Below are 27,196 nucleotides of genomic sequence, written 5' to 3' on the forward strand. Positions count from 1 at the left end.
ACTAAGCTTGAGTAAGCAATGTACCTGTAGCCCGCCCTTACTGTTGTAGTTGCATGGCTTTCTGTTCCTACTTGGAATTTAATGTAGGGGAAGAAATACTTATACATATATATATAATGATTAGAGATAAGCAGTTAAAACTGCTCGTTTCTGGTTATTATAGAAAAAGTCATTCTACAGCTGAGTGAAATGCAGAAGCTAGTATGAAGATAGGCCAAATATGTGTGAGTAAATATTGATGGTGTGGGGTATGAGCGAAGTACATCAAGGAGACAAAACAAACACCAGTGGCAAGAAACCCCACAGGAACGGGAGAGTAGCTTTTATCACCATTTAACTTAAGTCAGCCTGTGAGTTCAGTGGTCTTGCTCCATTTCTTCTAACTATTCATGTAAATAGCATTGTCCTCTGCTTTTGTATAATATGCATATATCTCTACATTGCATCCAAAGTCCAGTCCTGCATTTCTAGCATGGAATTGCAAGTGTGATTTTAAATTTAAAAACCCAACCAAACAGCAGCAACAACAAAATAAAACCAAAACACAACCAAACAAAAATACCATACAGACCTGTCCTGAGCACAGGCACTGTAGACTTTGAGTGTAACGGAAACTGTTTGAAATAAAAGGCTGTGTGTCTGCCTTCAGGCTGCTAAGAGGCTTAAATGATTATTTATCCCCGCCCCCCCCCCCCCCCCCCCTTACTGTTAAGGAGCTTGATGTATGTGCAGTTTTCTATCTGTGCTTCCTGTACAAGGCATGACAGACAATAGATGTCACACCTCTGAGCGGGATGGTTTCTCTGTTGCTGCTGTTGTTTAAGTTCATCAGTTGTCTACCTGAAATACAAGGATATCTTCTGGGTATATCACAAACATAGTCATCAGAGTGGCCATATGCTCTTCATTTACAGCATGTGTAACAAAAAGACTAGTCCTAAAGATGACATTAAACACCCATTAGCTGGGCTTAGCTTTAATTTGGGACATCAGAGGCTTGTGTAATCAGACACTGTCTAGTACTTGCACTCCAGACAAACCGTGCTGAGCATGGGGACGTTATCTTCCATAATGCTTTCTGGTTTCATGTCTGGGCTCTCCTGCATGGCACGTTCTTCTCCCACTCCGAAACTTAGTTTTGCATTTGTCTCGGACCTTGGGACTATCACTTGATAACCTTTTCACAAACTGGGGGAGGCTGGCACTGAAATAGACACAATATGCAACAAATTCAGTGAAAGAACGATGGGTTTGTTTTCCTTCTGTATACTCTGTGTTCTGGTGGCCCTTGGATATCTTCTAGGGGAAGGTATTACAAGTCTGGGTTTTCAGGGTAAGAGAGTGGTTACGCTTCTGTGTTGACTTAAGATGTAAAAAGTTAACCTGGCTATTTGGGTACTAGCCTTCTCATTTTAAAATATTTCAGTAGACGAGAGTTTTGAGCTCACAGAGAATGAAAAACATTTTGGAGACCGAAGTTGGACTCTATGATCTTAAGGCTTTTTCCAATCTAAATGATTCTATGATTTTGTCCCGTTCTTCCCTGCTCCTCATCCCAACAAAATTCCTTTTGATGTGAAAATGAAATGAAGATAGTTTGAAAAAACTATCTTAACAGCAGTGGGAGAAACCCTTCCTGCTCTTGGATGAATAGTTTAGTGGAATAAATGAAACTTTAGCTGCTCTGTGTGAGAAATGGCTGCAGATTGAAATGCTTTGCTCTTTTTTTCTAAAGGAAGGTTATGGCATCGGGGACGATGAATACTCCTGTGCATACGATGGCTGCCGGCAGCTGATTTGGTATAATGCCAGAAGTAAACCACATTCCCATCCCTGTTGGAAAGAAGGTATTCGGTCCGCCTTCTGCTGTTTATCCTAACTGGATTTCTGCACAGGATTTTTTCCTTCTTGCAGGTGTCTAGAAGATGGTTTGTTAGTAGGTGTGAATAGAGCAGTTACTGCCTAATCCTGATAATACTAAATGTTTAATAATTATTGTGCCTTTACTAGTATTTGTAGTGGTTTAAACGTACAAGGTGGGCACCGCAGTCTTGTTCCACAATCTGTGTAGAGAATCTCGTTCATTAAATGCTTTTTCTTTTCATAGGCAGAGTACAAATCATAGCGCTGACTAACACTGCTGGACATGTAATCATTAGACTTTTTTCCCAGATATTTGTAGTTCTATGGAACAGGGTTGAAATCTGTCTTTCTGAGTTGAAAGTTATTTTAGACTAGGAAAAAAACCTTGATCTCTTGAGTTAGATCTTGGGGTTTTTTAAGGAGGAGTTGCACTGTCTTGCTTGCTTCAAATTCTTGGTAAGACAAGGATAACTACTTGGACAGCAAAGTTCTGTTCTTGATCTCTGCTTTGAAATCTTGGTAGGAGTCAGTGCATGCTACGCTTGTGTGAACTGTGCTGCCTTCTCGTCTATTAAAAATTTAGCTTAGCCATCCTTGGGAGAAAACACCCCTTTATAATATGCTTGTGCTAGTTATTTTTAACAAACTTTAGCAAGTATGTGTACCGAGGATATCTTCAACAGGTGCAAAACGGCCAAGGAGAGATGGAGTTCAGCTTTTCTTCTGGCTTTGGCAAATACTCTGCAATACCTCTACAACTATGTTGTATTAATGCTCTGGCAGACTAAAATATTTTTTTTACTATTGTGGGTTTTTTTCTTTAGTTGCTATCTACATCAATGTTTTTTCCTTTGTTTTTGCAATTTTGCAAGTAGTCCCTTTTAAGTGAGACAACTCAGTGAGATGTGTGATACTTGAAAATAAATGTTTCAGCTGTTGACATTTAACAGAAGCAAAATCTTTTTGTTTTGCATGTAAGGAGACACAATAGGATTTCTACTAGACTTGCAAGAAAAGCAAATGATCTTCTATTTAAATGGAAACCAGCTTCCTGCTGAGAAACAAGTATTTTCATCTGCTGTGTAAGTATGTGCTCATTTGGAAGGACAGTGACCTGTATGGATAACTGTTTTAATTATATGAAGTGTTTCCCATTTGAGATGTAAATTCATACTTGCTTACCTGAAGCCATCGTTAAGCAGGTTTCCCAGTTGAAAGTTGCTTAGAAATCAAGGAGAAGGATATAATTTTACAGGTGGATTTCAGGGTCCATTTTTCAGGCCTTTCCAAAGGTAGATTCAACTTGCTGTCTTCTACTGTTGAACTAGTACAGGACTGAGGTAGAATGAGGCTGTAGCAAAGATGAACAAACTTCTAGTAATGCTTGAGGAGTTTTTGATGTTCTAAAACAATAAAGCTTCAGTCCTGTAAATGCTGAAGAGTGCATATTAACTCACTGCTGTTCACTGGAGCCAGTTCCTGTAGTAGGATATTGAGTATTCATGGGAGGCTGTGTCTCGGTAGCGTTACAGAAAGGAGTTAGGCTTATTTTGCCAACTCTGTTAAAATTAACATGTGGCTAGCTCCTCTGACTCAACAGATTCCATTACTTGGTTGAAACTGAAGGTGTTATGCAACTTGGGCCCTTTCAGTAAATAAGAGAAAGAGGTGATAGTTCTGGTGTTTTTACAAGGTGTCTGTGTGGCTGTGAAGACAAGACAGCTGTCCTGAGGTAATCCTGCAAGGGCAAGGAGGAACAGATGGGCATGGTGCAAAGAGAGCTCAGATCTGGCTTCATCCTGCACAGGTCCCACGGAGCAAGTGTATGAGTTGCAAGTTCCCTAGATTTGTGCCTGCTCAGATAAAACAGGAGGGGTGGCGGACATGGAGGTGTCCCTTGCAGTTGGTACTGCTCCTCACAACTCCACTAAACAGCAGTTGTTTGGAAGAAAAATACTTTTTTCCAGTGCTGAAGAAGATACCTGAGCTGATCAGTGTTAAGAGGATCGGATTGTAGGCTGTTCAGATGTATGTATCTACTCTTATAGTGTGTGACTAATCCTATTTGTAGAGTAGACAGCCATTATTGGCTGACTTGGTAGTAAATTCAGAAGTAGAGAACTAAACAGGGTAAGTATGGGCAGCTGAAACGGAATGTGTTTGAGTTTTTCACTCAATTAGCTGTAGAACACTTCTATTGAAGGAATTTGCCTGTTTGTGTATTTTTGTCTGGTAATAGTAGTAATGTGTCTGGGAAGCTCTATTACTGCTTAAGTCATTCTAAAATGTCTGGTGTTCATCATATTGCAGATCTGGCTTTTTCGCTGCTGCTAGTTTCATGTCCTATCAACAATGTGAGTTCAACTTTGGGGCGAAACCTTTCAAGTACCCACCATCAATGAAGTTTAGTACCTTTAACGATTATGCCTTTCTGACAGCAGAAGAGAAAATCATTTTGCCCAGGTAATCCTCCTGTCTAGTTTGAGTGTGTTTGCATACAGAGAAACATATTTATTTAGATAAATAAATCCAAGGGGATTTTAATCCATTTACCCTCCCTTGAGGCAGTTGCCATACTGGGCTGTTGATTTTATTTTCTATTCTTTGTGTCACAGCGTTACAGGGTTTCTGAATGTTGTTGATACATGGGTTTGTGTGGTGTATTTGTGGGGTTTTTTTTCTTGACTCTTGAAAAGTACATAGATACAAAAACCCGATTTTTTTCAAGTGTTCAGCTGTGGGAGCTAGAAAACTGGCTTCTCTTGAGTTGCATAGTCTTGTATTGTACTTAGTAAAATTAATCTTTTATGGGGTCACACCTCCATGGGTCTCTTTCAGAAAAGGATTAGACCCATAGGCTCCAGTGCAACTTCATGAGTAGGGAAGGAGATATACAACCAAAATCCATTGAATTATTTTTTTTGTAATATTAAGTTAAATTAAAATTAACTAGTACTGTACAGTAAACCGTTCTTAGTAAACGTGTCTCCTGCTGTCTGAGAATTATTAGGTTGGTTGAGGAGGTATAGTCTTAATCAAAAAAAGATGGTTTGTTTAAAACTGACCTAATTTGTGATGTTGGCAGCATGGAGGTACTGAACGATTGTATGACTTGAAGTTGTCCTTATTTCTGATCCAGGTGAAAATTTCCCCACCTGTGAAAGATGGTACCAACACAGGTTATTCAAATTTGGAAGTGCTTTCCCACCTAAAAATAATTTGAGCCAGATAGAAACAGGTTTGGATACATTTTTTCTTAATGTACCAAATTTCTAGTAGGAATGAAAACTAAAGGCGTTTCTGGTTTAGGTCACTAGTAGTAAAAAAATCTTACTGGAACACAAATGTTAACAATATACAGTGTAATCTGGGATATAGGGTACCCCAGATTTGCAGCTTTATCTGAAGATGGCCCTCTAGAGTGGTGCTGAATTTATGTGGTTGAAACAATCTTTTGTTGCATCTAATTGAGTGGCAGTGCAATTTGTTGGAGGTAGGTACCCTTGGCTATAAGAAAATGCAGAGACCGGTTTTGAATTATTTGTTTGATCAAGTGTATTTGAGGTGCTTTAGTATTTTAGTTTTTTTAAAAAAAAAAACAAAGTACCTTAGTTGTGGATCAGTCATGCATTGGCAAAGTTTGAGGCTTGTGATACTGTGTTTATGCAGAGAAAGGCAAATGCAACTTGCAAGACCATTTTGTACTTGCCTATAGCCAGAATAATTTACACCTGCTTGTGACTGCAGGCGCTTTAAGTGAGAATCCAATTTAATCCCTTAAGATGATCTGTTAGTTATCATTCTTTGTCAGCCCCTTTTCAAATTAAATGTCCTTCTGTCTTATTAGTTTCATGCACTAGGTAAGAGGTTTTGCAACTTTTAGCTGATGATCAGATGTGATTGTTATTGATGTCATTCTGGCACTACTCTTGCAATGTTAAGCATTAGCTGTGAGAGCTGTTACTTGATTGTGCCAAAAGGTGTGTTAGGCAACCTGAGAGAGACTGCTTTCCTGTTGATGCCTGGCTGGAGAAACTCAGCCTCCTGTGTTAGAGCCTATTTAATATGTGATAGTACTGAAAGGCTCCATTCCAGTTTGGACACTTGCTCTTTGTGTAAACAAAGATCATCCCTGCCCTGCAGTGTGAACTGTTTGGAAATGGTAAGCCAATCCTGATTTAAAAGACAACTTTGATCTTAAAAGTGATAGGAAAAAAAGGCAAGGGCCTGAGTGGACCCTGGTTATCCATCATGGGACAACATAAACTCCTGTAGAGAGTTGTGCTGAATTAAATACATCTAGTGTTGGTGCACAGTCTGGGCTAGACACATCACCCTGCCATTGAACGGTTTTGATGTGTTCCAAATCGGAAACGTCTTACTTGATCAAACAGGGGATTTTAATCCATTTACCCTCCCTTGAGGCAGTTGCCATACTGGGCTGTTGATTTTATTTTCTATTCTTTGTGTCACAGCGTTACAGGGTTTCTGAATGTTGTTGATACATGGGTTTGTGTGGTATATCTGTGGGGTTTTTTTTCTTGACTCTTGAAAAGTACATAGATACAAAACCCCCGATTTTTTTCAAGTGTTCAGCTGTGGGAGCTAGAAGAATTGTAATCTAACATCCTCTTGTCCCTTTCTGACAGACCAGAATAGGGAGTCAAAGACTGTTTTGAACATCTCTCCGTGTTAAGCCTTTTTTTGGGGGTAGTTATGGTTGATACTTGTCAGCAGTAGTGTTGAGTAGCACAGGCAAGTGTTGCATTCATTGGTCTTGATGAATACTTGGCATAGCTATGGATCTGTCATTTTTAGACAAACTAATGTCGGGGGGTTTGCATGTCCCTTTCTTCAGACACAGGCGCCTGGCTTTGTTGAAGCAAGTAAGTATCCGAGAGAACTGCTGCACGCTTTGCTGTGATGAGGTAGCAGACACAGAACTCAGGCCGTGTGGACACAGGTAAAATTTTAAAAACAATCCCCCCTGAAAACCCAAACCCAAAGAAACAGGAAAATGTGTTTGACATTCAGCCTAGCTGAGACCAGATGCAGTCCCTGCTAATCTTGATTGACTCCCCAGCATAAAGGAAAAACCCTCCTTTTAAGGATGTGACAGAAATTAAGCATTCTCACTGCTCCTCTCATCCTAGACCTGAGCAGATTTAATCCCTAATTGTGTGTGTGTCTGGGTTTGGGGAAGTACTGTGGCTATGTACATACGTTACCTCTAGGCTGCAGAGTCTTAATTCCCTGATATCAAAGGTTTTACTAATGAGTGCTTGTTTAATACTGCTGCTGTGAAATCCAGATTGCATGAGGAGAGCAGAAAATTCATTATATACTCATTAAATGTTCAACAAATGGGTTGTCTCAAGTCACAAATTCCTCTAAAAGCTAAAAATGGGACAGCAGTATGAGTAATACAGTCATAGCACTTTCCTGTCTTTAAGCAGCATTCCAGGAAATTAATCCAGTTAAGTCCAGATCCGTAGTGATTTTAGAGCACTCCTGGAAGCAGTCTTCCCATGGGTCTAGATGGTGGAAAATTAAAAAGAAATGTGCCCGGTGTGTGTCAACAAGAAGTGGAGTCAGCTTCACGCAGGGTGCTAGGACTGCTGTTCTCCAGACCGGAGTAAGTGTTAAGATGAACAGAAGCATCACAAGTTAATCCTGGCCAACCGCACAAGCAGTTTCAGGTTTAGAGACCCTGAGCAGCTGGAGTTCCTCTCAAAGCCTGTGGATCCACAACACCTGACTTGTAATTTCTAATCTCCACACTGAAAGACTTACCTTGACTGTGCTTCTAGCAGGCTAACTACACTGCTTAGTGCTTCTGGGCTTGGTGTTGGGTTTTTTCATACTGTAAATGCAGGCTTTAACTGATTTATTTTTTTTCTCCTTCAGTGACCTGTGCATGGAGTGTGCCTTGCAGCTGGAGACCTGCCCTTTGTGTCGACAGGAAATACAAACCCGAGTCAGACAGATCTCTCACATTTCATGACACGCGTGGAGAAATACCACGGACTTGTTATTAATGAACTCCAACCAATACCGAAAGGGGAAAGAATCTAACCAATCTTTACGCACATAGAACCATAGCCATGGCCAGATTTCATGCTAAACTGTAATCTGTTTATCTTAAAAATGAAATCTTTAATAAGCTATTTCAAGTTGCCAGCAATGGGAACTGCCTTCAACAGTGAGGAGAGCTGGTAGGTCAGTGTGCTATGGCTATTGGTTCCTCCAGGCAAGACCATAGGAGAGTGTCTCTCTTCTTCCCCCTTTCCTTTTCGCCTGTCGCAAGTGCTGAAAAAATTTGCACTGGAAGTACACGTACAATGCATTTTAGAAGAGAAAAGAAACATCTCCTAAAACAGGGCCGTTCTCTCTTGTGCTCAAAAGTCTCTCTATTTTTGGCAGAAGTCAGTACTAAAAAGAGAATGCCAATGTTTTCCTGTTTAATGTAGCCTCCTGCTGGTCAGAGACTGTATTTTTCGACAGTGGGTATTAAACTGCTCAAGGACTTAATCTGTACACAGACTGATTTGAAAAGACAGTGTGGAGACTATAGAGAAACACATGTTTTAGTAACTTGGTGATTCCAAAGAATGTTCTGATTTGTTTTTAAACGTTAAAAGATCGGTAGTATTTTCAAGTACATGTTTCTGATGCTTTTAACTTCAGTACCCACATTTTTTTTGTGAGGATATAATTTTCAGGAGGTATTCTTAACTAATTATAATGCTGGACTGGAATTAATTTGATATCCTGGGTATTTTTTTAAGGTATCATCGAACATCTTTTTTAATCAGTGTTGTTTTTGAAAGTTATATTCACTTTGGAAATACTGAGCTATCTTAAAAGACTGGAGGAGAATTTGGGGCCAGTTTATTTAAAAAAGTTATTTGAATAGCAAATTCCGTCTTATTCTGTAACTCATTAAAAATGCACCTTGCTTGACACATGTCAGTCCTGCTGTGAGCAGGTTGGGGCCACACTTCATGTTTTTGGTAGGGATCATACAGTGGGAATCTCTGCTTCACTTTAATTACATGTTTGTGATGTTTGTATGTCAAGGATCCATTTCAGCAGGCAGCTTTTGACTGTTTTACTAGGTTTCTACAAGGAATCAGGGTTCACAGCTGGTGTCAGTGAAATAGCACAAAAATTGTTGGAGTTACACTTATTTTGCACCAACTGAGGATATGACTGTCTCTTTCAAGACTTGTACAGGTTGGGTTTTTTAAATTATCTGGCTACATAGTAGAACTTCACTAATTCACACACAATTCGCACCAAAACCATCCCACTTCTTGGCAGTGATTCTATAGCAGAGGCTGTTGTAGTGAATTCTTGTGCTGTGATAAGTGTTATTTTTAAAATCGTTAATTATCTTTATTGTACTATCACATATTAACAAAGCAGAGCTGAGGCTGCTTCTTCCTGCTGAGCACTTCTGCTTCCTGCTGACCTAAATAGGAGCCGAGAGCTCTGCACGCAGGTCCCAGAATCAAGCTCTCTAGCAACTACTTTCACCTTCTGCCTTTGCTAACTCAAGGGTGCTGATTCATCCAGAGATTTAAAAAAAAAAAAAAAAAAAAGGAAAGAAAAAAAAAAAAAGGAAAAAGTGTCTCCATTGTACCTCTTAGGGTATAATGCATGAATTAGGAAAGTTCTATCCATCATTTTCTTATTGACTTTTTTTTTTCCAAATATGGACTGAATCCATAAAACAGAGTACTGGTTAGTCTTTTTGCAAAAATGTGAATTCTCTTCCACCTTGGATGCCTGTTTTGATTCAAGTCAGACTGGCAAATCTGTGCCACAGGGACCCCATTTCCTCACTGATTGTACTTCATGATGTTTTGCTGTAAGCCACGTTGCCAGCTGGGGCTGAGTCCCTTCCTGCTCGGTGCTGAATGAGCAAACCTGTGAACATCATCACTGCCACAAGGATATTAGAATTTCAGAATCACTTGAAGTTTTAAATGCTTCCAAATGCAATGATAGGCGTTTATCCCTAAGGTACAAAGATACAAACCATACTTTAGGGAAGAGGTAGGACAGAACCATTTTGAACTCTGCCTTAATAGATTCTAGAAACTTTCAGGGCTTTGGTTTCCCTGGCCAGGATTAACTGAGGTAAAATTTTCAGAAGTGCCTAGGACTCCTGATCTGTATCACCTGCTCTATGAGACTAAGCTCTTAAGGCCCAGGTCCACAACGGCTCCTAGGTGTCTGGTGTCCCCTGGAGATGGAGGTGACCGAAGAGCCTCACTGCCTTTGTGGACACGGGACTAAGTGCCTGCGTTCTTTGTGGAAAAGAGGTGCATGCTTTGGAAAATTTTGCCCCAGACCGTCTTCCGTGCAGCTGGTGCTGGGCAGAGGGAGCCAATGGTGCCGGAGGAGGGAGCTGCGCTGCAGAGAACGGTCCTGTTCATTTCACAAAGGGAAAGACTGTGCGGTTCGACTGGCTTTCTGCTGGGATCGGCGAGGGGGCAGCTTTGTAAAGCTCGATCCTCCGCGGCTGGGGCAGCGGCCCCCCGGGTTGCTGCACCCCTCCAGCGGCGCCGGGACTGCGGGGAGGCGCTGGCCCCGCAGGCCCTCGCAAGGGGACAGCAACTGTAGCGGCCCGTTCAACAATAAAAGCGTCTCGAAGGCTGTTTGTTGTCAGTTAGTTCTGTTGCTTCTGGCGAGAGCCGCTCTGGTGCCGGGGGTCGCGCAGGGCGCTGGTCCCGGGGCGGGGGGCCCCTACCACCCCCCGCAAGGCCGCCCGGCGCGCGCTGCTGTGCCCCGGGCGCGTTCCTGAGGGGGGAGCCCGCCGGGGAGCGCCGCGACGGAGGTTTCGTTTCCCATTGGGCCTTCGGCACGTGGGCGGGCCCTCCGCGGCCGGCTGCGCTCTGCGGTTGGCTGCGGGCGGGCGGAAGTAACCGTTCTCTGGGAGACGGGCGGGCCGCTGGCCGTTGGTGCGGAGCAGGATCGGGGCCTCTGCGGTCTGGGGGCGCGTTAGGTGCTCGCCTTCCTCGGGGGGAAGCGCTGACAGGGCCGGGCCGCCTGGGTGCCTTCTGGGGAGGGCCGGGCCGCCCGGCCCCTTCTGGGGAGGGCCGCTGACGGCGTGGTGCGCTGGGGCCCTTTGCGAAGGGGGATGCGGGGCGGGCCGGGGCCTGCGCGCTCCCCGGGGCCAGGCTGAGAGGAGGCGGCGGTGGGTCGCACCCGTCCCTCCTCCCGCGTTGGGGGTGATGCCATGGAGCCGGCTGCCCCGTCGGCGGGCTGCCCTGAGGGCCGGCGTCGGGTATAAGTCCGCTAGGGTGGCGGGGGCAGGGTGTCCCCAGCAGTCGGCTGGCCCGTCTGCCGCGGCCCTGGGTGCCCTGTCCCGTGTCAGGGTCAGCAGCTGCCTGCGGCCAGGGCCTGGCGGGCGCGGGCCAGCGCAGGGCAGAGCCCCTGGCCCGGCGCGGGGTGTCGCTGGGCAGAGCCCGCCTTGCAGGCTCTCTGCAACGCGCAGGGCCGAGGCGGCGTCTTCATCTTGTCTGGCTTCTTTATCATGTGTCTTTGTAATAGTCATAGATGCTTCAGTAGAACAGATCAGATGTAAAGGTCACCTGAGACCCCCTTTACAGACACTAACTGCAGGTGCGGGGGGGGTTGAGCCTGTTCTTTGAGTAGGCAGAGGGAATTCCTGGTATTTCAGAAAAGAAGCAGCAATCTTCTTTGGAAGAACACGACTTTGAAATTCCTATGCCTAAACATTAAAGATTAATTCCTGATTTCGCTGTTTGAGGAGTGTGTGGTAATTTAACAACTGAATTTGTATTAATGTTGAATCATGTGTTATTCCTTAGCACTTTGTCAAGAAGAAATAACCACAAACAGCAGCAGTATAGCAGATTGTTTCTTCTCCAGCCTGGTTATGCAGTAACAATGGAGACTTCTGATGAAGAAAACTTCGTGGCCATGTGAATATGCTACCTTCTGTGTCAGATTTTCAATAAGCTAATCACTAGTTAAAATATCTTGATAGGAATATAATTACACGAATTTATACCTCACCGATTAGCAGATTCTGCTTTTTAGGTGAACAGGGGTGCAGAATGCAAAGTTCCAGGAAGGAATGACATCAGTTCAGAGTTCAGGTGAAGCCAAGCTAAATGTAACTTCAGTGAGTGTGGCACCAGATAGCCCTGGCTGAGTGATCAAAATAAGTACTATAAGGCTGAAAAAGTCTTTCCCCCCCCTCCCCCCCCCGGTAATTGTAAATTCAAAATTTTTCCTTTTCAAGAGCATGTGTTGCCTTATATTGCAGATTCTAGTAAGTGACTATTCCTGTGTGTTTGAATGTGCTCCTTCTAGACATGCGAGACCTTTTATAGGTGGCCTCGACTAAATTTTACACTGGTAGATGCTAAGATGCTGTGTCACCCCGTGTTTGTCTGCCGTACTCTTCTCCTAAAGCTTGTGGCAGAAGGGGATGTGTGCTGGTGCCTCTGTCACTAGTTCACAGATCTAGTTCTTTCAGTCTACAGACTTATCGTAGATGGCCATGTGCTGGGGCTGCTTCAGCAGCACAGGTTGTGCTGGCCCAGACTAGACACGATGAGGCGACAGAAGCTTAAACCACGAGATTGGTGAGGATGTGTTTCTTCAGGTATGCGGATGCAGGTGTTGCATAGAGAGATGGAATTGCTCTTATTTTGAAACAGTTAAAATTCCATTATTTACCTTACAGACTTAAACCAGGGTTTAAATTAATACTTTAACTTCTCTGTTGCTGTTAGAATAAGCTATAAAACTGTGGTAGCAGTTATTTGGAGGGGGGAGAAAAGACTGGAAATTATCCGTGGCAAAGTCTCCAGTCCTTATGTGTAAATGGGAAGTGATGAGCCCTGATGCCTGAAGTCCTAAGTGTGATGCTTAGGGTATGTAATGCTTCAACTGTGCTGTGCCAGCATCTCTCCTGGAGGTGTTGTGCCATGCCTGCTGGTGGAAGAGCACACTTTCCCAGTTCCTGGCCTTGGCTTTGCTCTTCTCCCAAGGTTTAACAGATCAGAAATGTTGCTAGGACATTGCTTTGTGATCAGATGCCTTTTTAAGTCAAATATCTTTTCATTTTTCCTGGACAGAATGAGCCCTGTGGCTCATTATAGTTGAACTGTTGCTGGATTAATTTCACGGGAGTATTATTCAACAGCAAAATAACTTCAATGAGTTTTCAAAACTTAGTCTGAAAGAGTGTTCTGCTTTCTTCACTAAAGAGAAATTTGAAAGAAAGAGGCATTTAATTTTATTTAAATAGTGCTTTCGCTGATCAAAGCTGATTTTTTTTTTGTTAAAAACAAATGTTCTGTGAGACTGGTTGCCGTCATGTGTGAGAAGAGCCAATCTTTCATCTCCTGGAGAATATAGGAGGAGTTCATCCCCCCTAAAAATGAGCTGTGAATGCTGAGGAGATCCTGTGGATTATTAACTGTGTCTAAACAAGCTGCACAATAATAGATTTAGCAGAGGGATCCAGAGTCCTAAAACGTTGGTACCAAAGATTTCTTCACTGGATCACTTCAGATCCATAAGTGTTTACTATTTGCTTGTGAGAGAATGACCTTAGGAGGTGATGCCATTTATTTGTAGCACGTAGGGATTTTTCCTGCATAAGAAAAAAGAACAATATTTAAATTTATTTGGTTATACAATACTTGTGTATACACTGAGTTTAAGTGGTTTCACAAAACTAAGTATTTCAAAATAATCTCTATAGAGTGTTTAGAGTTCTTGATCACCATGTAGAGCTACACAGGGAAAAGAGCAGGAGGAAAGCTTGTGGCTGCAGCTGGGATTTGTGGGTTGGAAAAGGCTTAATTTGCTGTTCTAATTAACATTCTTTACATCCTTCTGCACCAGGAGTAGAATTACCTTGAAAGTAAACCAACATTTATTTTTTTTTCAATCGGGCACTTTCCTGGGGGGAAATACAGTAGAGGCCTGATGAGCATCCCCATTAAGTTGTTTCCTCATCAGTGTCATTAATTATTTTGTAGGTTGAAACTAGGAAATTACTTGGCAATCTTGTAATTACTGGGATTATTTGTGCTTAGGCTTTTGTTAACACTTCTTAATTTTAACTTTTATTTCTGCTGTGGTTGAAACATGTATTTGTACAGTATGGTCTTTCTTTGCTTTCAGATCCTCCCCTTCTGATGCAGAGTTTGATACAGTTGTTGGGTATCTGGAGGCTATCATAATAGGTAAGATCTACAAGTAGTTGTAGACAAGATTGGTGCTAAATACGTTGCAAGTTGCTCGTCTGCTAGCAGACATACAGAGCTAAAATAACCCCTGCCTGCTTCGGGGAAGCTTTCCTTCCTTTGTTCCCATGACCCCTAACCTGGCAGTCCAGTAAAAATATACACAAAGGTGTTTTGTGTGCTATTTGCACAACAGTGTGCTTAGGAGTCTTGAAAATTATTCTCTGCACCACTGCAATACACTGCTGCTTGAGTAAAGATACTTGTAAATCTCACGTAGAAATCAAAACTTTCAGGGATTTTTCTACCCTGTTGTAAAGGGGATGGAAGAGACAGTGAGAGGTAGGCTTCCCTTCCCCAGCTCTTCCCGAACCTTGGCTAACGTGCTTGTCGGGACATTCTTAGAAGCTGCCATGGTTTGTCCAGGCAATTTTGCTGCCTGTTGCTACTGCAGGAGCCTTTTGTAATCTGTAATATTAAGTGCCTGTGCTGCAGTTTAAGCGTGCTGCTCCTTGTCCTGTCTCTTCGTAACGTGGAGTATTTCCTCTGTTTCAGCAGCAACATTGCGTAACTGGAGATGGGTGTCATCATGTCTTGCCACTTTTCACTTTTTGAGACTGTCCAGAGCTGATTTTGTTGCGTGTGTAACTCGCACATTTGCGTACAACAGTAATGTGGCAGGACCTGTTCATAGCAGGAACACTGAATGGCACCAATCTCATTGTATGAGCTTAGGTAATAAAAGATGCTAAATTCTCTGGATCATAATTTTATCTGAGAAGTCAGTGTGTGCAAGAAGTAGTTTACAAGATACCAAGACAGAATTCATGCTACTCAGGCATCGGGTGCTTCATAAGAACAGCATATAATCTTTTTTACTACATCCTTCCCAGAGAGATGTAGATTCTGCAGCCTCAGTTGCCTGGTGATGTAGTTGAATCTGGAGAAATGCTAACAAAACTAATTTTGAACGCGTTTGGATTTAGAAAGCTGAGGTTGGTGTATTTTAATACTGTGTGTAAGTAAACTTTCTACCTTTCGTGTTTAATTCAGTGGTAATTTTTATCGTGTTCATTTTTACTCGTTTCCTTCCACAACAGGAAAAAAAATGCCCAGATTAATTTTCAATTGCTGAAGAATTTCACTAATATTTTTTAAATAAAGGAAAAAAATATTTTGAATTCTTGTAGGGAAGAGGTGTTCACTTGGTAAGAAAATACAGTTGTTTTGCTGACTTGGGAGGCTGAACAAAAAGGGGTTCAGGATAAATAACCTTATTAAGTAAACATAAAGGAGGAGGACTTCGTTGCTAATACTAAGTGTAAATGAAACTTAACAAGTAACTGTAGACCTTGCTAGGTGGACACATTCGTCCCATTTCATTCTGAATACACAGTTGCGGTCAAAATGCAGACTGATGCGCTGCTGCCCTGTTGATTCGGCTTCCTTAACTGGAGTCACTCTGCCCTCCGGTAGCAGCAGCCTCTGTCTTCTCGCAGATGGGTCAGAAATAGCTGCGCAGCAGCAGCTGCGGTGCTGGTGTGAGTGACTCTGCACGTGTACGGGGCTCTGTGATTACAACAGGCAAGCAGAGCGCTGGAGAATGGGGGGGTTGTGTTACGAAGAGAATGACTAAACTCCTAACTGTATGGTGCGTTTGTGTTGTGGCCCAGATGATGATTTCCAGTTAACACAGAGGACGTTTATGGAGAAGCACTACCGGGAGTTTGATGACTCAGAAGAATACAAGCTCATCTATACTTTTATTTTTAATGAATATGTGAGATACTTTTTCCTATTTTTCATACGTATTGGTTTTTTTATTAAGGCTGGTGTCAGGTCCCATATTGCCCCCTTTACGTGAGGTTTAACTGGAGCAGAGCCAACATACTGCCTGCTGTATTGCCTGCTGGCTCTTTCTGAAGCACAGTCGTGAATGTGCTGTGAGCAAGAAAAATGCTTTCTGGAGCATTAGGTTCCTTTCTCTTTGTTTCACCTGGAAATGTCTGTAGATGTTTTGGAAGTTGTGTAACTCTCTTGAATAGAAATCTAGCCAATCACTGTCATAATCCATTTAACATTTGGGCATAACAAAGTTTTCTTCTCTAGTTGTTTTATTTTCTGTATTGGACACTCCAATTACATTCTTCGTGCAAAGCATAATTATGAAACTCTGCTGGCCTACTAGTCAATAACATTAAATGAGTTAAAAATAATTTATTAGGTACAAATAGTGTTAGTTCTCACCAGTATTCCCAGCAGAAATGTTCAGCTCTATGCCTCAGCGGTGGTGTAATTGAATTAGCAATGCCCAGCTAAGGAATGTGCAGTTATCCGCCCAGTGAGGATAATACAAAGTGTCAATAAGGTGTCAGTGTAAGTAAGATGTGCTGTTTTGAAATCTGCTCCAGAAATTTGTTACGAAGTTATAGAGGTGGTTTGTTTGGTTTTTTTCAGATCTCTATAGTAAAGAAATACATGGAAGAAAAGCTGCTTAATTTGATTCCTGGTTTTGATATGACTGCTTTCACAATGTCATTGCAGTAAGTCTCTGCTTTGCTTTTGATTGGGGGGCGGCTTATGTGCCTTTCAATTATTTTTATCTAGACTAAAGCTTAGGTTTGACACTTCTTCCTTTAGAAGGAGGTTCCTCTTTAGTTAAAAGAAGAAGTGTTCATGCAGGCAATGACTGACCACTTTTCTTGACTTCAGTATGTCCGCATACTCTAAATTTCTGAACTGTCGTGCTGAAATATATTGGGTTTTAAGGGGTAGGAAGAGAAATGAGAATGAGAACAGTGGAGGTGTTCATGATCATTGGCATTTCAAAGCCAGACCTGTAAAAGGTTAGGTCTCATTTATCTCCTTCAGGCTCCATGTTGGACACTTAAATAGCCTGGTAGTCTTATCCAGAGTCATGTGATGAAATGCCTTTAATGCAATTTTTGTACAAAGCATTCAGAGAAGAGTTTGGTTTGTCTTAATCTTTTGTATTTGATCACTTTAGCTTAACCAACTTCATTAAGAGATCACTTCTGAAAGATCACTGGTTTTCCTCTTGAATAAGAAAATCAAATGTAGTTGGGAACTGAATACTTTAAAATATTTCAGTCAATTTAATTTTTATTTTTTTTTTAAATAAGACATTGGGAAGTCACTATGAATGCACACAGTACACTTAGAAGGTAGACTGTTTAAGGTAAAGCTCTTTTTGATAAGAATTATATAATTTAGAATTTTGAAAGGCAAAAAAAGCCCCAGGCCTTGACTGTTAGGAAAGTCTTGTTAAAATATGCTGATACGGGAGCACAGAGTCTTTCTTCCAAAATGTTTTCATCAAAAGTCCTCTACCAAGAATCATCAGTACAATGCCTCATTCTCAAGGGATGTGTATGAGCACTCTGTGCCTCTCCCCAGCCTTTCTCACCTTCAAGGGACTGTCTGCCTGTTTCAGTGCCCAAATAAGGAGATAAATGCTAGTTGGGTGTTACTTCTGTTGACTTAAAGGTCAGTTTCTTTGTCTCGTTTCCAAGGACTGATGTGATACTCTTACCTCTTGGATTTAGACAAATATAATATATATTAATGCACTTGGATTGGCAATACTGCAAGGTAAAATTTGGCTCAAGTTTTGCTTTATGATAGACCTGTAATAACATTCTTGTTTAAATTTTGATATTGTTCTACTCGTGCCAGTATCCTTTTTGACCTCCTCTCATTCTAAAATAACAACTTTATTTCCCACAGAATTTTTTAATTCCCCAACTTCTTCTCTCTATAGACAGCACAAAGATGAAATGGCAAGTGAACTATTCGATATGCTTCTCACATTTACTGACTTTCCGGCTTTCAAAGAAATGTTCTTGGATTACAAAGCTGTAAGTATGTCACGTTGTGTATTTTCATTGGCATAATGGCTCTTGTTTTTCTGTAGCTCTGCCTGAGAGTACCAAAGGTGGTGTTACTGCAATAGGTAGCAGCATTTATTCAAAGGCTGTACTAGGGTCAGAAGAAAAATAACTTGACTGACTGGCTATTTAAACTCAAAAGCCACATTTAATAATTTCTAGAAAACATGAATGAAGCTGGCATGTGGAGCAGTTCTTCAGAAACACATGCTTTCTGCATCTTTGAATGTTGCTTTCCAAGTGAACGCTTTTTCCACTGTGAGGGTGACCGAGCACTGGCACAGGTTGCCCAGGGAGGTTGTGGAGTCTCCATCCTTGGAGATATTCACAAGCTGTATGAACACAGTCCTGAGTGGCCCTGCTTGAGCCCAGGATTTGGACCAGATGCCCTCCAGAGGTCCCTTCCAACCCTGACCATTTTTTTTGGTCATTGGGTGTGGGTTTTTTCCCCCAGTCAGTCCAAAATTAGCTTTTCATTTGTGTTTCTCCTCCTCTCTGTCCAAACTGGATAAACAAACAAAAGTATTAAGGTTTTTGGATGAGCTTTTTCCTAGGGAAAAACGCATAAATGCTCTCCAGTGTCTGTCCAGTCATATTTGACAAAGTAGAAAAAGAGTCAAAGTTGTTGTCAAGAGTTATGCCCTCTGCCACCTCCCCCCACCCCTTTAAGTTTTGTGAAATTGGGGGCAGGTTGAGGACAAAGAGACAGTCCGTGTCTTAGCAGCAGGAATCGTTTCAATTGGGGTTTGCACCTTTGGGGTCTCCTGAGAAGCAAACCACAGAGCTGGTTGTCACTAGTTCCTTGAGTGCTAGGCAAGCCTGCTGGCTGGGCGTCCTTGACCAGGTGTAACCAGACTCTGCTCTGACCTGGACGTACAGCTGGCAGAGGCGACAGTGGCCTTACTGCAGGGATCCCTGCACAATCTCTTCTTGAAGTTTGGGTTCACATTCAGTCACAGATGTTCAGGTAACATGTAATTTTATATTGATTTGATGCAACAAACAGAGTATGTATTGCCCATTTCGTTTTTTGAACTGCTAATACCAAAGCAGCACTGAGTCACAGATTTCTTTTTCTTCTGTGTTTATAGGAAAAGGAAGGTCAAAGCCTGGATTTAAGCAGTGGACTAGTGGTGACTTCATTAAACAAGTAATCAATAATCTCCTAGAGCAGTTTATGCATTACTTCCCTTCTGCAGATGAGTGCTGCTGCTTTCGTTTGGACACTAAAACACTAAAGGTCATAAGAAGCCGGCACTTTTACATGATGAAAACTCCTTCACCCTCAAGACTATACCTTCACAGGCCTGATGCTAGAAACATCTGTTTGTGAATTCTCATTAGTATTGTAATTGTTTTTAGTAAACACAGTATTTGTACACCAGCCTAACTGTTGCGCATGCTGAGAAGCTCGGCATACTGAGAGGACAACAGATAGGTCTGTGTGCCTGTTACTGGGGTTGGCGTCTTCACCATCTCCCCAAAATGCAGAACTTCTCAGAATCAAAAAGACAGTGTAAGAAGAGTATGTCCCTCCAGCTCTTGGAAGGGCAGGTGTGAATATATAACCTCAGAGTTCCTCATACGTTTGTTGGTTTGGGCTTTTTTTAAAAAATACTTTGGTATGATCTTAAGTGCTATGGCTTTCGAATGGAAGAACATGTTTTAATATTCTTAATAGATGTTCTAGCATAAGACTGGCTCTCAGCTCTGACAGCTGGTATGTCAGTGTGTAAATCTGTCTGCTTTTTGGCTTTTGAAGTCTTATCCCTAATGTGCAGAGTTCTCTGATTCACTTGTTCAGGCCCCAGCTATTCTACATTGTGGAAAATAACCACGATAAACCAAAATCCGACCAATGTATTGAAGTTGTTACTTCCTTTTCGGTAGTGGCACAGCTGCTTTAGTTCTAGTAATGCAAGCTTGATGGTAGGTTGGGCACAGACGTGTTTACCACTGTGTCACTAAATAGCATGCTGATGAAAAGGCACGGTTTTGCTATTAAGCTGTTAGCAACACTAGCCTAGACAGTTAAATTATGGCCTGGGGTTCTTCGGTTAACTCCTTACCTCTTTATATAATGTTGACTTTTTAATGTTGGGAACAGATTTTATTGAATTTTAAAAGAATCCTGTTGACATATTTTAATTGTTAATTGTTGAGCTAATATAATTACTTGCAGCTAAAACTAAAAATACTCGTCATTTTTTTTACTGAGAAAAGTTTTCATTCTTTTTTTTATTACAGTTGTTTCAATTAATTGCTTTAATGGTAGTGTAAGTGAATACCTCAGGCAGTTATATTCTGAAGGGAGTCCTGTTGTATTTTAAGCAAGGTCTCTTGTCATTTCAGAGGCTACAAGGTGTGGCTGGGGATGAATTCTTACTTTGATGGGGAATTGTGTCTCAGTGTTTTCCGTTACACGTTTCTGCCTCTGCGCCGCTCTCTTCTGTCTGCGTTTTCTGTGGGCTGCTGGCCCCAGAGTCACTCGTCCCTCTGGCACTCCTGTCACTCGCCCCTGGCTTGATGCATTTTCAGTCAGGCAGAGGGGCTTTTTAAAGAGATTGATTTTTTTAATATAATGAGCTGTGTCTAAGTCTGGCTGCACATTTTCAGAGTTTTAACGTTGTCATAACAATGCATGAAGAGGCTGCCTTTGTACTGCTACTGATTTATATATGGGTATGTTCATCATTGTGGAAACTGGCTTGCATTTAGCCCACTGAACACCAGTGGCAGGCAGATCGGTCAGTTTGGCCAGTTGCTTTCCAATTCACAGCATCCCTTAGTGCAGTTGCCTCTGTGGGAAGCTGTTGGAACCTTCCCCACGCAGACCGCACAGCAATTTTGGCAGTGTCACTTGCTGTACGCCAGCTTTCCTGTGTAGCAAGATCCAGAAATAAATTGAAGTCATTTCATCTGGTCTTATTAGCTTGTAGAAGGAGGATGTGAAGGGAAAAGTGGCGATGTCTGCTGGGCAGCACGTTAGTTCTGGCAGACACCAACCGTGTCCCCAGGGAAAGGTGAGTTTGTCGACTATGGTGGCAGGGAGCAGCGTGGTTCTGCGTTCTCCCAAGGCACCGGTCCTGTGCATGTTCCCAAAGCATCTGCAGGCTTAGTTTTAATTTTTGAAGACCACTTGTAGCTAATGGGCAAAATTGACTCGTTGGTTAATTATAGGGGTTGCTATGAACTCTGTGGTGTGTATGGCACCAAGCCTCAAAGAGGGAGCGCACCAAAGCCTGGGCACCTCTGTCACGTCCTTGTGGTCCTGGATGCGTGGTCTATGTGTGTGTACACACAGCAAAGCCGGGTGGCCCCTGGGGACTTGCCGTCCTGCCTGGGGCTGGGTGGCCATGCCCATATGCAGCAGGAAGGGGCGGTCGCCTCTGCCAGTGACGCCTCTGCCAGTGAGGCCTCTGCTGCCCGCTCCACGCTGCACCGCACGTGCCGCCTTCTTGCAAGACAAACTACTTTTTCTTGACAGACTCCAGAGCTGGATTTAGGAAGATTTTTATTTAAAGCATAAAATTGTTAGAAAACAATACAAGAACAGTTTAGACCTCTTCCTTTGCTTAGCCTTCATCTTCTAGCTCTGCCACCATTCACGTATCACATTAATTGCAATTACTTACACTGTAGCTGTGAATGACCAGAGACAGGATGCTGGGCTTGGTTTAGTGAATTTTAGTATTGGAACATGCTGAATCGGCTGAGCCCCCTGAGTGGAGCTGTGCCAGTGAGGATCTGGATGAGCCCCAAGGATGAGCAGGAGCTTCAGCCTCCAGCCAGTCTGTGTCCTCCCGGTGAGGCTGTCGGTGTTGGCACCGGTGGGTTTGTGCTGTGGGCGCGTTGGCTGGAAGCATCATCAGAGACCCCAAAGCAGTGTTGGTGCGACCTGGTACCAACCGTCACTGCCAGCACAGGCTGCTCCAAGAACATGAGACCTGGTGGCACGCGAGGCCTCGAGCCACCGAGCCCGGCACGAGCTGACCCAGGTGGCCTGTGGCTGGGCTTTGCTGCCTGCTCCTTATGCGTGATCAGTCACCTGGCTGGTGGCTGCGTGGCTGCCCAGCCCTTTCCAGGCACGGAAGCTGAAGGTGCTCGCCCCATAGGTGATCATCACGAGGCAGGCGAAGAACTGGAAGAGGAGCACAGCCCACACGTGAGCGTGGTGGCCACCCCGGCCCCATGGCCCTCACCTGCTCGCTCACTACTTACGGACGCTGCAGCTCTCCGGTTGTAATCCCACTGCCACCAGGACGTAGGCTGGACAGCGGCTGCGCATGTTACGAAGGCAGTGGTGTACAGGACAGTTGCCGTGGCGTTGAAGATCATCAGCTGGGGAGGTTGTGAGGTCTGGGCTCAGGCTTGTGTGCACTTGGGATGAGGGATGAGCAAAAGGCTTGGTTTCACATTCCTCCTTCTTCCCCAGAAACACCTGAGGAAGAGTCCAGCCCTCCGCGCTGGGAGCAAACTTCAGGTTAACATCACATTAAATGCACCTCAGGCTGTGCTGAGAGGTTTCTGGTTGACACCACGACTGCAGCAGTGATGCAGTGGCTGTAATTTTCTGGATTGATACAGGGGTTTTGAATATTTTCTAAGCAATGGAGGGGCAGAATAAAACAATGTCATCGTGCAAAGTGCAGGGGACTTTGTTCCATCAGCCCAGAAAAGCCTGAAGCCCTGGTCCTCTTGGCGCACCTCCCCAGGATGTTTCCCACTTGGGCTCCCCCCTCGCTCCCTCTCAGCTACGCACCACAAGGGGCCAGGGGATCACGTAGAACTTCAGCTGAAGCTGCAGGAGGTAAGTCACGAAGAAAAGGACTGTTACTATCCAGAAGATGGACACAAACATCACCCAGCCATATGCTGCGTGGAGGTAATACGTTGTGTCAGCGATGAGAGCCCACACCAGCAAGCCAAGCACCTGTGGGGTGAAAGGAGGAAGTGTCAGGTGGTGGTTCCTGCAGGCGGAAAGCAGAGCATCACCCACACCAGCATCTGCAGCAGTTGGGGCCCCTGGCTCCAGCAAAGCAGGGACCCCCCTAGAGCTGCAGGGCTGGACTGAGATAGCTCAGGGCAGCAAGCCCACCTGAGATGCTCCTTGCTTGGGGATGAGCTCATCCCCAGTACCGCCGCCCCAGGAGCCGGTACAGGGATGTCACAGAATCGGGGAATGGTCTGGGTCGCAAGGCAGGACGGGTGAAACCGGGGCGTCCTTGCCACCAAAGGTTCCTCCTCAGCCAAGAAGCCCCCAGGGCCTGTCTCTGCAGGTGCTGGCTCAGTGTTAGAGCTGGGTGAGAGGTGGACATGGGGGGGCTCTTGGGGCCCTGGCTCAGCCTTGACCACCCCCAGGTGCAGCACCATTAAAAAAAAAAAAAAAAAAAAAGCAAGCTTCTCTGCACTGTTTGGTTAGGTCTGGTCTGGTTTGTACCTCCCATATATAGTGCTTCCAGAGCTCACCTTGCACTGTTAAGCAGGTTTAACTGCATAGCAATTGCAGCATCAGGTGCCTGCAAAGTGGTCCACAAAAAAATCAGGCAGGTGAGTCTGGTTTTGGACCTGCTCCAGGAGAAGGAAGCAGAGCCAGGGCAGAGCCTTTTTCCCCCCCACTGCAGCCCCCGGCGCAGAGGTGGCAGTAGGGAGAGGTGTCTCTGCTCTTGGATCCCTGGCAGGTAGGGATGGAACAGCCCAGCCCAGGCAGCATTTCATTTATTTTTTTTTTTTCTTTCCCCTGCCTGTGCTGCATCCACTCCAGATCTTTGGGCTGTGGAGGAGATACTGCCCTGCTTTGCCCACAGCAAGGGGGACAGGAAGCTGATCCTGTCGCCTCCCTGGGCAGCTCCCTGAAGGAGCGAGATTGTGGGTATTTATTATTTAGAAAGCCCTGAATCCATGATGGAACCAAGCAAAGGATAAGGGCTCAAAGGAGAAGGGCTCTTTGGAAAGCTTCTCTGCCCCTGTGTAAGCCCTCATCATTTATTTTCATGGAAGAAACACAACAGCCTTTGTCCTGTCAGGGTGCAATGCCCTGGTGCTTGCTGCCCCAACAACGCGTCCTTGTCTGTCACATTCTTTTCTAACACTCGTGATCGCAAAATATGTGCTGGGGAGAAGCACATACAGGAAAAAGCCCAGTGTGCTCCTGGAGTGGAGGCAGCGTGTGCTCGCCGCCCTGCTCCAGCTGTGGGGGAAGGAGGAGCCCTTAGGAGAGCGGTTCTGGAGCTGTGGGTCTCAGTGGATGGGAGCTGCGCGGCCTATTTAGCGGTACAGCCCGAGCAATGGGCTGGAGGTGGGACCAGGGTGGGGTTGAAGGGTCCCTTCTGCTGATCTTGGTTCCATCTCTCTTTCCTGATGCTCCTGCGAGACACCCCCAGGCAGCATCCTTCCCAGACCCATTCCGGAGTGCTTGGTCGCCCGCCACAGCCAGCTCAGCCGTGCCCAGGGCTCAAAGCCTGGAGCAGGGAGCCAGGTCTGGGCCAGCTGTCTCCCTGCGGCTGCTGCCCCCCACGAGGCTGCCCTGGGGAGAGAGGGGTGCAAACCGGCTCCCCACTGCAGTGGGGCAGCACTGTGGGCCAGCGGCAGGGTGGGTCACACGTGGCCCCACGTGCAACTGAACGCCCCCCGCCCCCCCCGACGTGCACCTGGTGTGCCTGAGGTGCCAGGTCGCGGGAGACAGCGGCAGCAGCAGCTATCGCTGCAGTTGGCTCGGGTGCTGAAGCAGGACCAGGCGATGCTGCTGCTGGGGGCACTGGTGCCAGGACCCTTGGGCTTGCCCAAGAGTGGCTGCCAAGGCCTGGCTGCGGGCGGACAACCTGGGGGGCTGGGAGCCCAGGGACAGCCAAAGCCCCGCGGGCACCCTGGGAGCAAGCCCAACACCGCTCAGCTGGGGTCACCGGGCTTCGTGGAGCCCGCGGGCCCCCGGGCTTGTGCCCTGCGGGGGTGCCCAAATTGGAGCCGCCTTCAAGCAGCAAAGGGAATGAGGACGGGAACCCGCATTTTCCTTTGGCTTTAGGGAGGGAAGGAGAGGGGGAGGCCTGAGCTACTCGGGGTCAGAGATTAATTAGGGTCAGAGATGGGTTAGTTAGGGTCAGACAGCGAGGCTGGGGTAGGGGATGGCAGCCAAAGGAGACCCAACTGCCCCCAGCCAGAGCAACACAGCAAAGCCATACGCGTGTGCGACGCGCTGGGACCCGGCCAAGCCCCCCGTGCCCCCCGGTACTCACGGCCTGGGCGCCCATCAGCCCCCCGAGCGGCGAGAGCAGGAAGGCGCCGTCCGGGGCGGCGGCGGGGCCCGGCGAGCCGCTCCGGCCTCGCGCCATGCCGCGCGCCCGGGACCCCCGCGGGGCCGCCCCAGCCCGAGGGGCCGGGCCGAGCCTGCCCCGCGCCGAGCTGCAGCCCCTCCTCGCAGCGCCCCCTGCTGCGTTTATGGGGACGGAGCTGGCGGCTCTCAACGACCTTCACCTGCCTGGGGATGGTCCCGGGGGGCTTCGCTACCCTCCCGCGGCGGGGGAGATGCTGACCGGCCCGTGGCCCCCCGCCGCCCTCGGGCATCTCCCCCTATCCTGTAGCGGCTCCGGGACCAGCGAAACGGCCCCGCGAGAGAAGCAGAAGGCGGCAGCGGGCGGCGCTGGCCGCAGACAGTCAGGATGGCCGAGCGGTCTAAGGCGCTGCGTTCAGGTCGCAGTCTCCCCTGGAGGCGTGGGTTCGAATCCCACTTCTGACAGCCTTTTTGCAGCTCTTTGTCTGCAGGGGGCTGGTACCGATTAAAAAAACACAAACAAAATACCACAAAAGGGCCACAATTAAAACTAATTAACTCCTTAGCTTTAATTAACGCTGCAAACGCCATATCACAAAAGAATTGCCTGTTGTCAGAAGTGGGATTCGAACCCACGCCTCCAGGGGAGACTGCGACCTGAACGCAGCGCCTTAGACCGCTCGGCCATCCTGACATGCTGACACTCGCTTTATGCGCCCTCTGCTACAGCCGTGCCGGCCGCCGCGGCCTATGTTCCCCCACCTGCGGGTTCCCGCGGGCAGACGCCCCCCACGGCGGCACCGCGCCGCCCCTGCCCCGGCCGAGCCGCCCCGCTTGGGGAGAGGCTGCCCACGGCCGTGCCCGGGACAGGAGCGCAGCGGCTGCGTGGGGAGGGCGCCCTCGCCGCCCCGTGGCGCCTGCTGCTCAAGGAGCAAAACCGGGGCCGGGAACAGCCAGCGGTGTCCCCTCGCGCCTGGGACAGAGGGCGGCTTCGGGCAGAGCTCAGCACTTGGGCACCCCACGGGAAGCGGGCACCGGGCACTGCGGGGGGCAGGGGCTGCCGAGGACCCCCCCAGGCGGGGCCGCCGGCAGCTGCTGTTGCCCAAAATCCCGCATTACCGTACGTGGGTTTAGCATTTAACTGTGTGTTAAATATTTCTGTGCACAAAGCTCCGGCCGAGCTGAGTCCCCCTCCCAAGCCACCGAGCGAAAGGCCTTGGGGCCGAGGGAGTCGGCCCGGGGGGGGGGGGGGAGCGCACCACATCCTGCATGGTGCAGGGGGACCCTCCCAGGGTCCTCCCAGGTGCAGCACCGCTAAGGTGCCACAACCCATGGAAAACGAGCTGAAAGTAGGACAAAGGCAACGGTGGCAGTGGGCGATGCACCCCCCTCGGCTCACACAGAACCCCGAGGGAGGACAAACCCCACCTGGGAGCGTGGGGAGCCAGGTGGGAACAGCAGTGATGCTCACTGAGGGTGTGCGCTGCTTCGCGGGGGGGTGAGAAACCTGTATCCAGCAGTGTGCATGAGTAACAGTGAGCGTGCTACATACTGTGAACGTGCCACGTACGGTGAGCGTGCCACATACCGTGAATGTGCCATGTACCGTGAGTGTGCCATGTACTGTGAAGGTGCAAGTGCTCTGCTGTATGTAACGTGCACCCTCGGGCAGCTCGGTGCGTTCATTAGGAGGAAAAAAATCCCTCATGCACCCAGCACTTCGGTAAAGCACCATCGGATTTCTAAAGTAATACTCAGTTTGGAGAATTTTCCTGGTTACAATTTTTGGTAACCCCAGGCCGGGAGGGCAGTGGGGGTCCTGGCTGCGCATCCCACCCGGAGCCAACAGCAAGCCCCGCAGGGTCACCCTGGGTCCGGCTTGATGGCTGGGCACATGATTCCCAGCGGCCTCTCTTAAC

General features: G+C 46.2%; 3 protein-coding genes and 1 long non-coding RNA gene across 14 annotated transcripts in view; 3 read left to right on the forward strand and 1 right to left on the reverse strand.

The window, feature by feature from the left end:
* Positions 1 to 10,528, forward strand: part of RSPRY1 (ring finger and SPRY domain containing 1) — a 39,163-nt gene extending 28,635 nt beyond the window's left edge. For 3 of the 5 annotated variants that reach the window (XM_080410989.1, XM_080410991.1, XM_080410990.1), the window contains 5 exons: positions 1,736 to 1,847; positions 2,843 to 2,945; positions 4,174 to 4,326; positions 6,722 to 6,826; positions 7,771 to 10,528. In XM_080410989.1, the coding sequence (XP_080267115.1) occupies positions 1,736 to 1,847; positions 2,843 to 2,945; positions 4,174 to 4,326; positions 6,722 to 6,826; positions 7,771 to 7,867 (570 nt within the window). In that variant the 3' untranslated portion in view covers positions 7,868 to 10,528. The other 2 variants (XR_013931931.1, XM_080410992.1) reach the window with 2 other exon arrangements.
* Positions 10,529 to 10,700: 172 nt separating this feature from the next.
* ARL2BP (ARF like GTPase 2 binding protein) lies at positions 10,701 to 19,724 on the forward strand. 6 transcript variants are annotated; one of them, XM_080411083.1, is made up of 8 exons: positions 10,701 to 10,832; positions 11,706 to 11,819; positions 14,041 to 14,102; positions 14,658 to 14,837; positions 15,776 to 15,882; positions 16,560 to 16,645; positions 17,884 to 17,980; positions 19,102 to 19,724. In XM_080411083.1, exons 2-8 carry the CDS (start codon positions 11,785 to 11,787, stop codon positions 19,162 to 19,164), a joined length of 630 nt encoding a protein of 209 aa, XP_080267209.1. In that variant the 5' UTR covers positions 10,701 to 10,832; positions 11,706 to 11,784; the 3' UTR covers positions 19,165 to 19,724. The 6 variants fall into 6 exon arrangements, with proteins under 6 accessions (XP_080267209.1, XP_080267210.1, XP_080267208.1 ...); XM_080411084.1 differs by having other exon boundaries at positions 10,798 to 10,876; XM_080411082.1 differs by lacking the exon at positions 10,701 to 10,832 and adding an exon at positions 10,863 to 10,984.
* An 844-nt stretch (positions 19,725 to 20,568) lies between these two features.
* Positions 20,569 to 25,595, reverse strand: PLLP (plasmolipin). Of its 2 annotated transcripts, none has more exons than XM_080411098.1 (4): positions 25,481 to 25,595; positions 22,773 to 22,943; positions 22,232 to 22,351; positions 20,569 to 22,151 (listed from the first exon to the last, which is right to left on the reverse strand). In XM_080411098.1, exons 1-4 carry the CDS (start codon positions 25,568 to 25,570, stop codon positions 22,041 to 22,043), a joined length of 492 nt encoding a protein of 163 aa, XP_080267224.1. In that variant the 5' UTR covers positions 25,571 to 25,595; the 3' UTR covers positions 20,569 to 22,040. The 2 variants fall into 2 exon arrangements, with proteins under 2 accessions (XP_080267224.1, XP_080267223.1); XM_080411097.1 differs by lacking the exon at positions 25,481 to 25,595 and adding an exon at positions 25,243 to 25,413.
* On the forward strand, positions 22,824 to 25,805 carry LOC308073193. Its single transcript, XR_013931939.1, has 2 exons — positions 22,824 to 22,950; positions 25,588 to 25,805. It is a non-coding gene; the product is annotated as an uncharacterized lncRNA (long non-coding RNA).
* Positions 25,806 to 27,196: the final 1,391 nt, after the last annotated feature.

The sequence above is a fragment of the Falco punctatus genome, assembly GCF_963210335.1.
Source record: "Falco punctatus genome assembly, chromosome: 14".
Lineage (NCBI taxonomy): Eukaryota > Metazoa > Chordata > Aves > Falconiformes > Falconidae > Falco > Falco punctatus.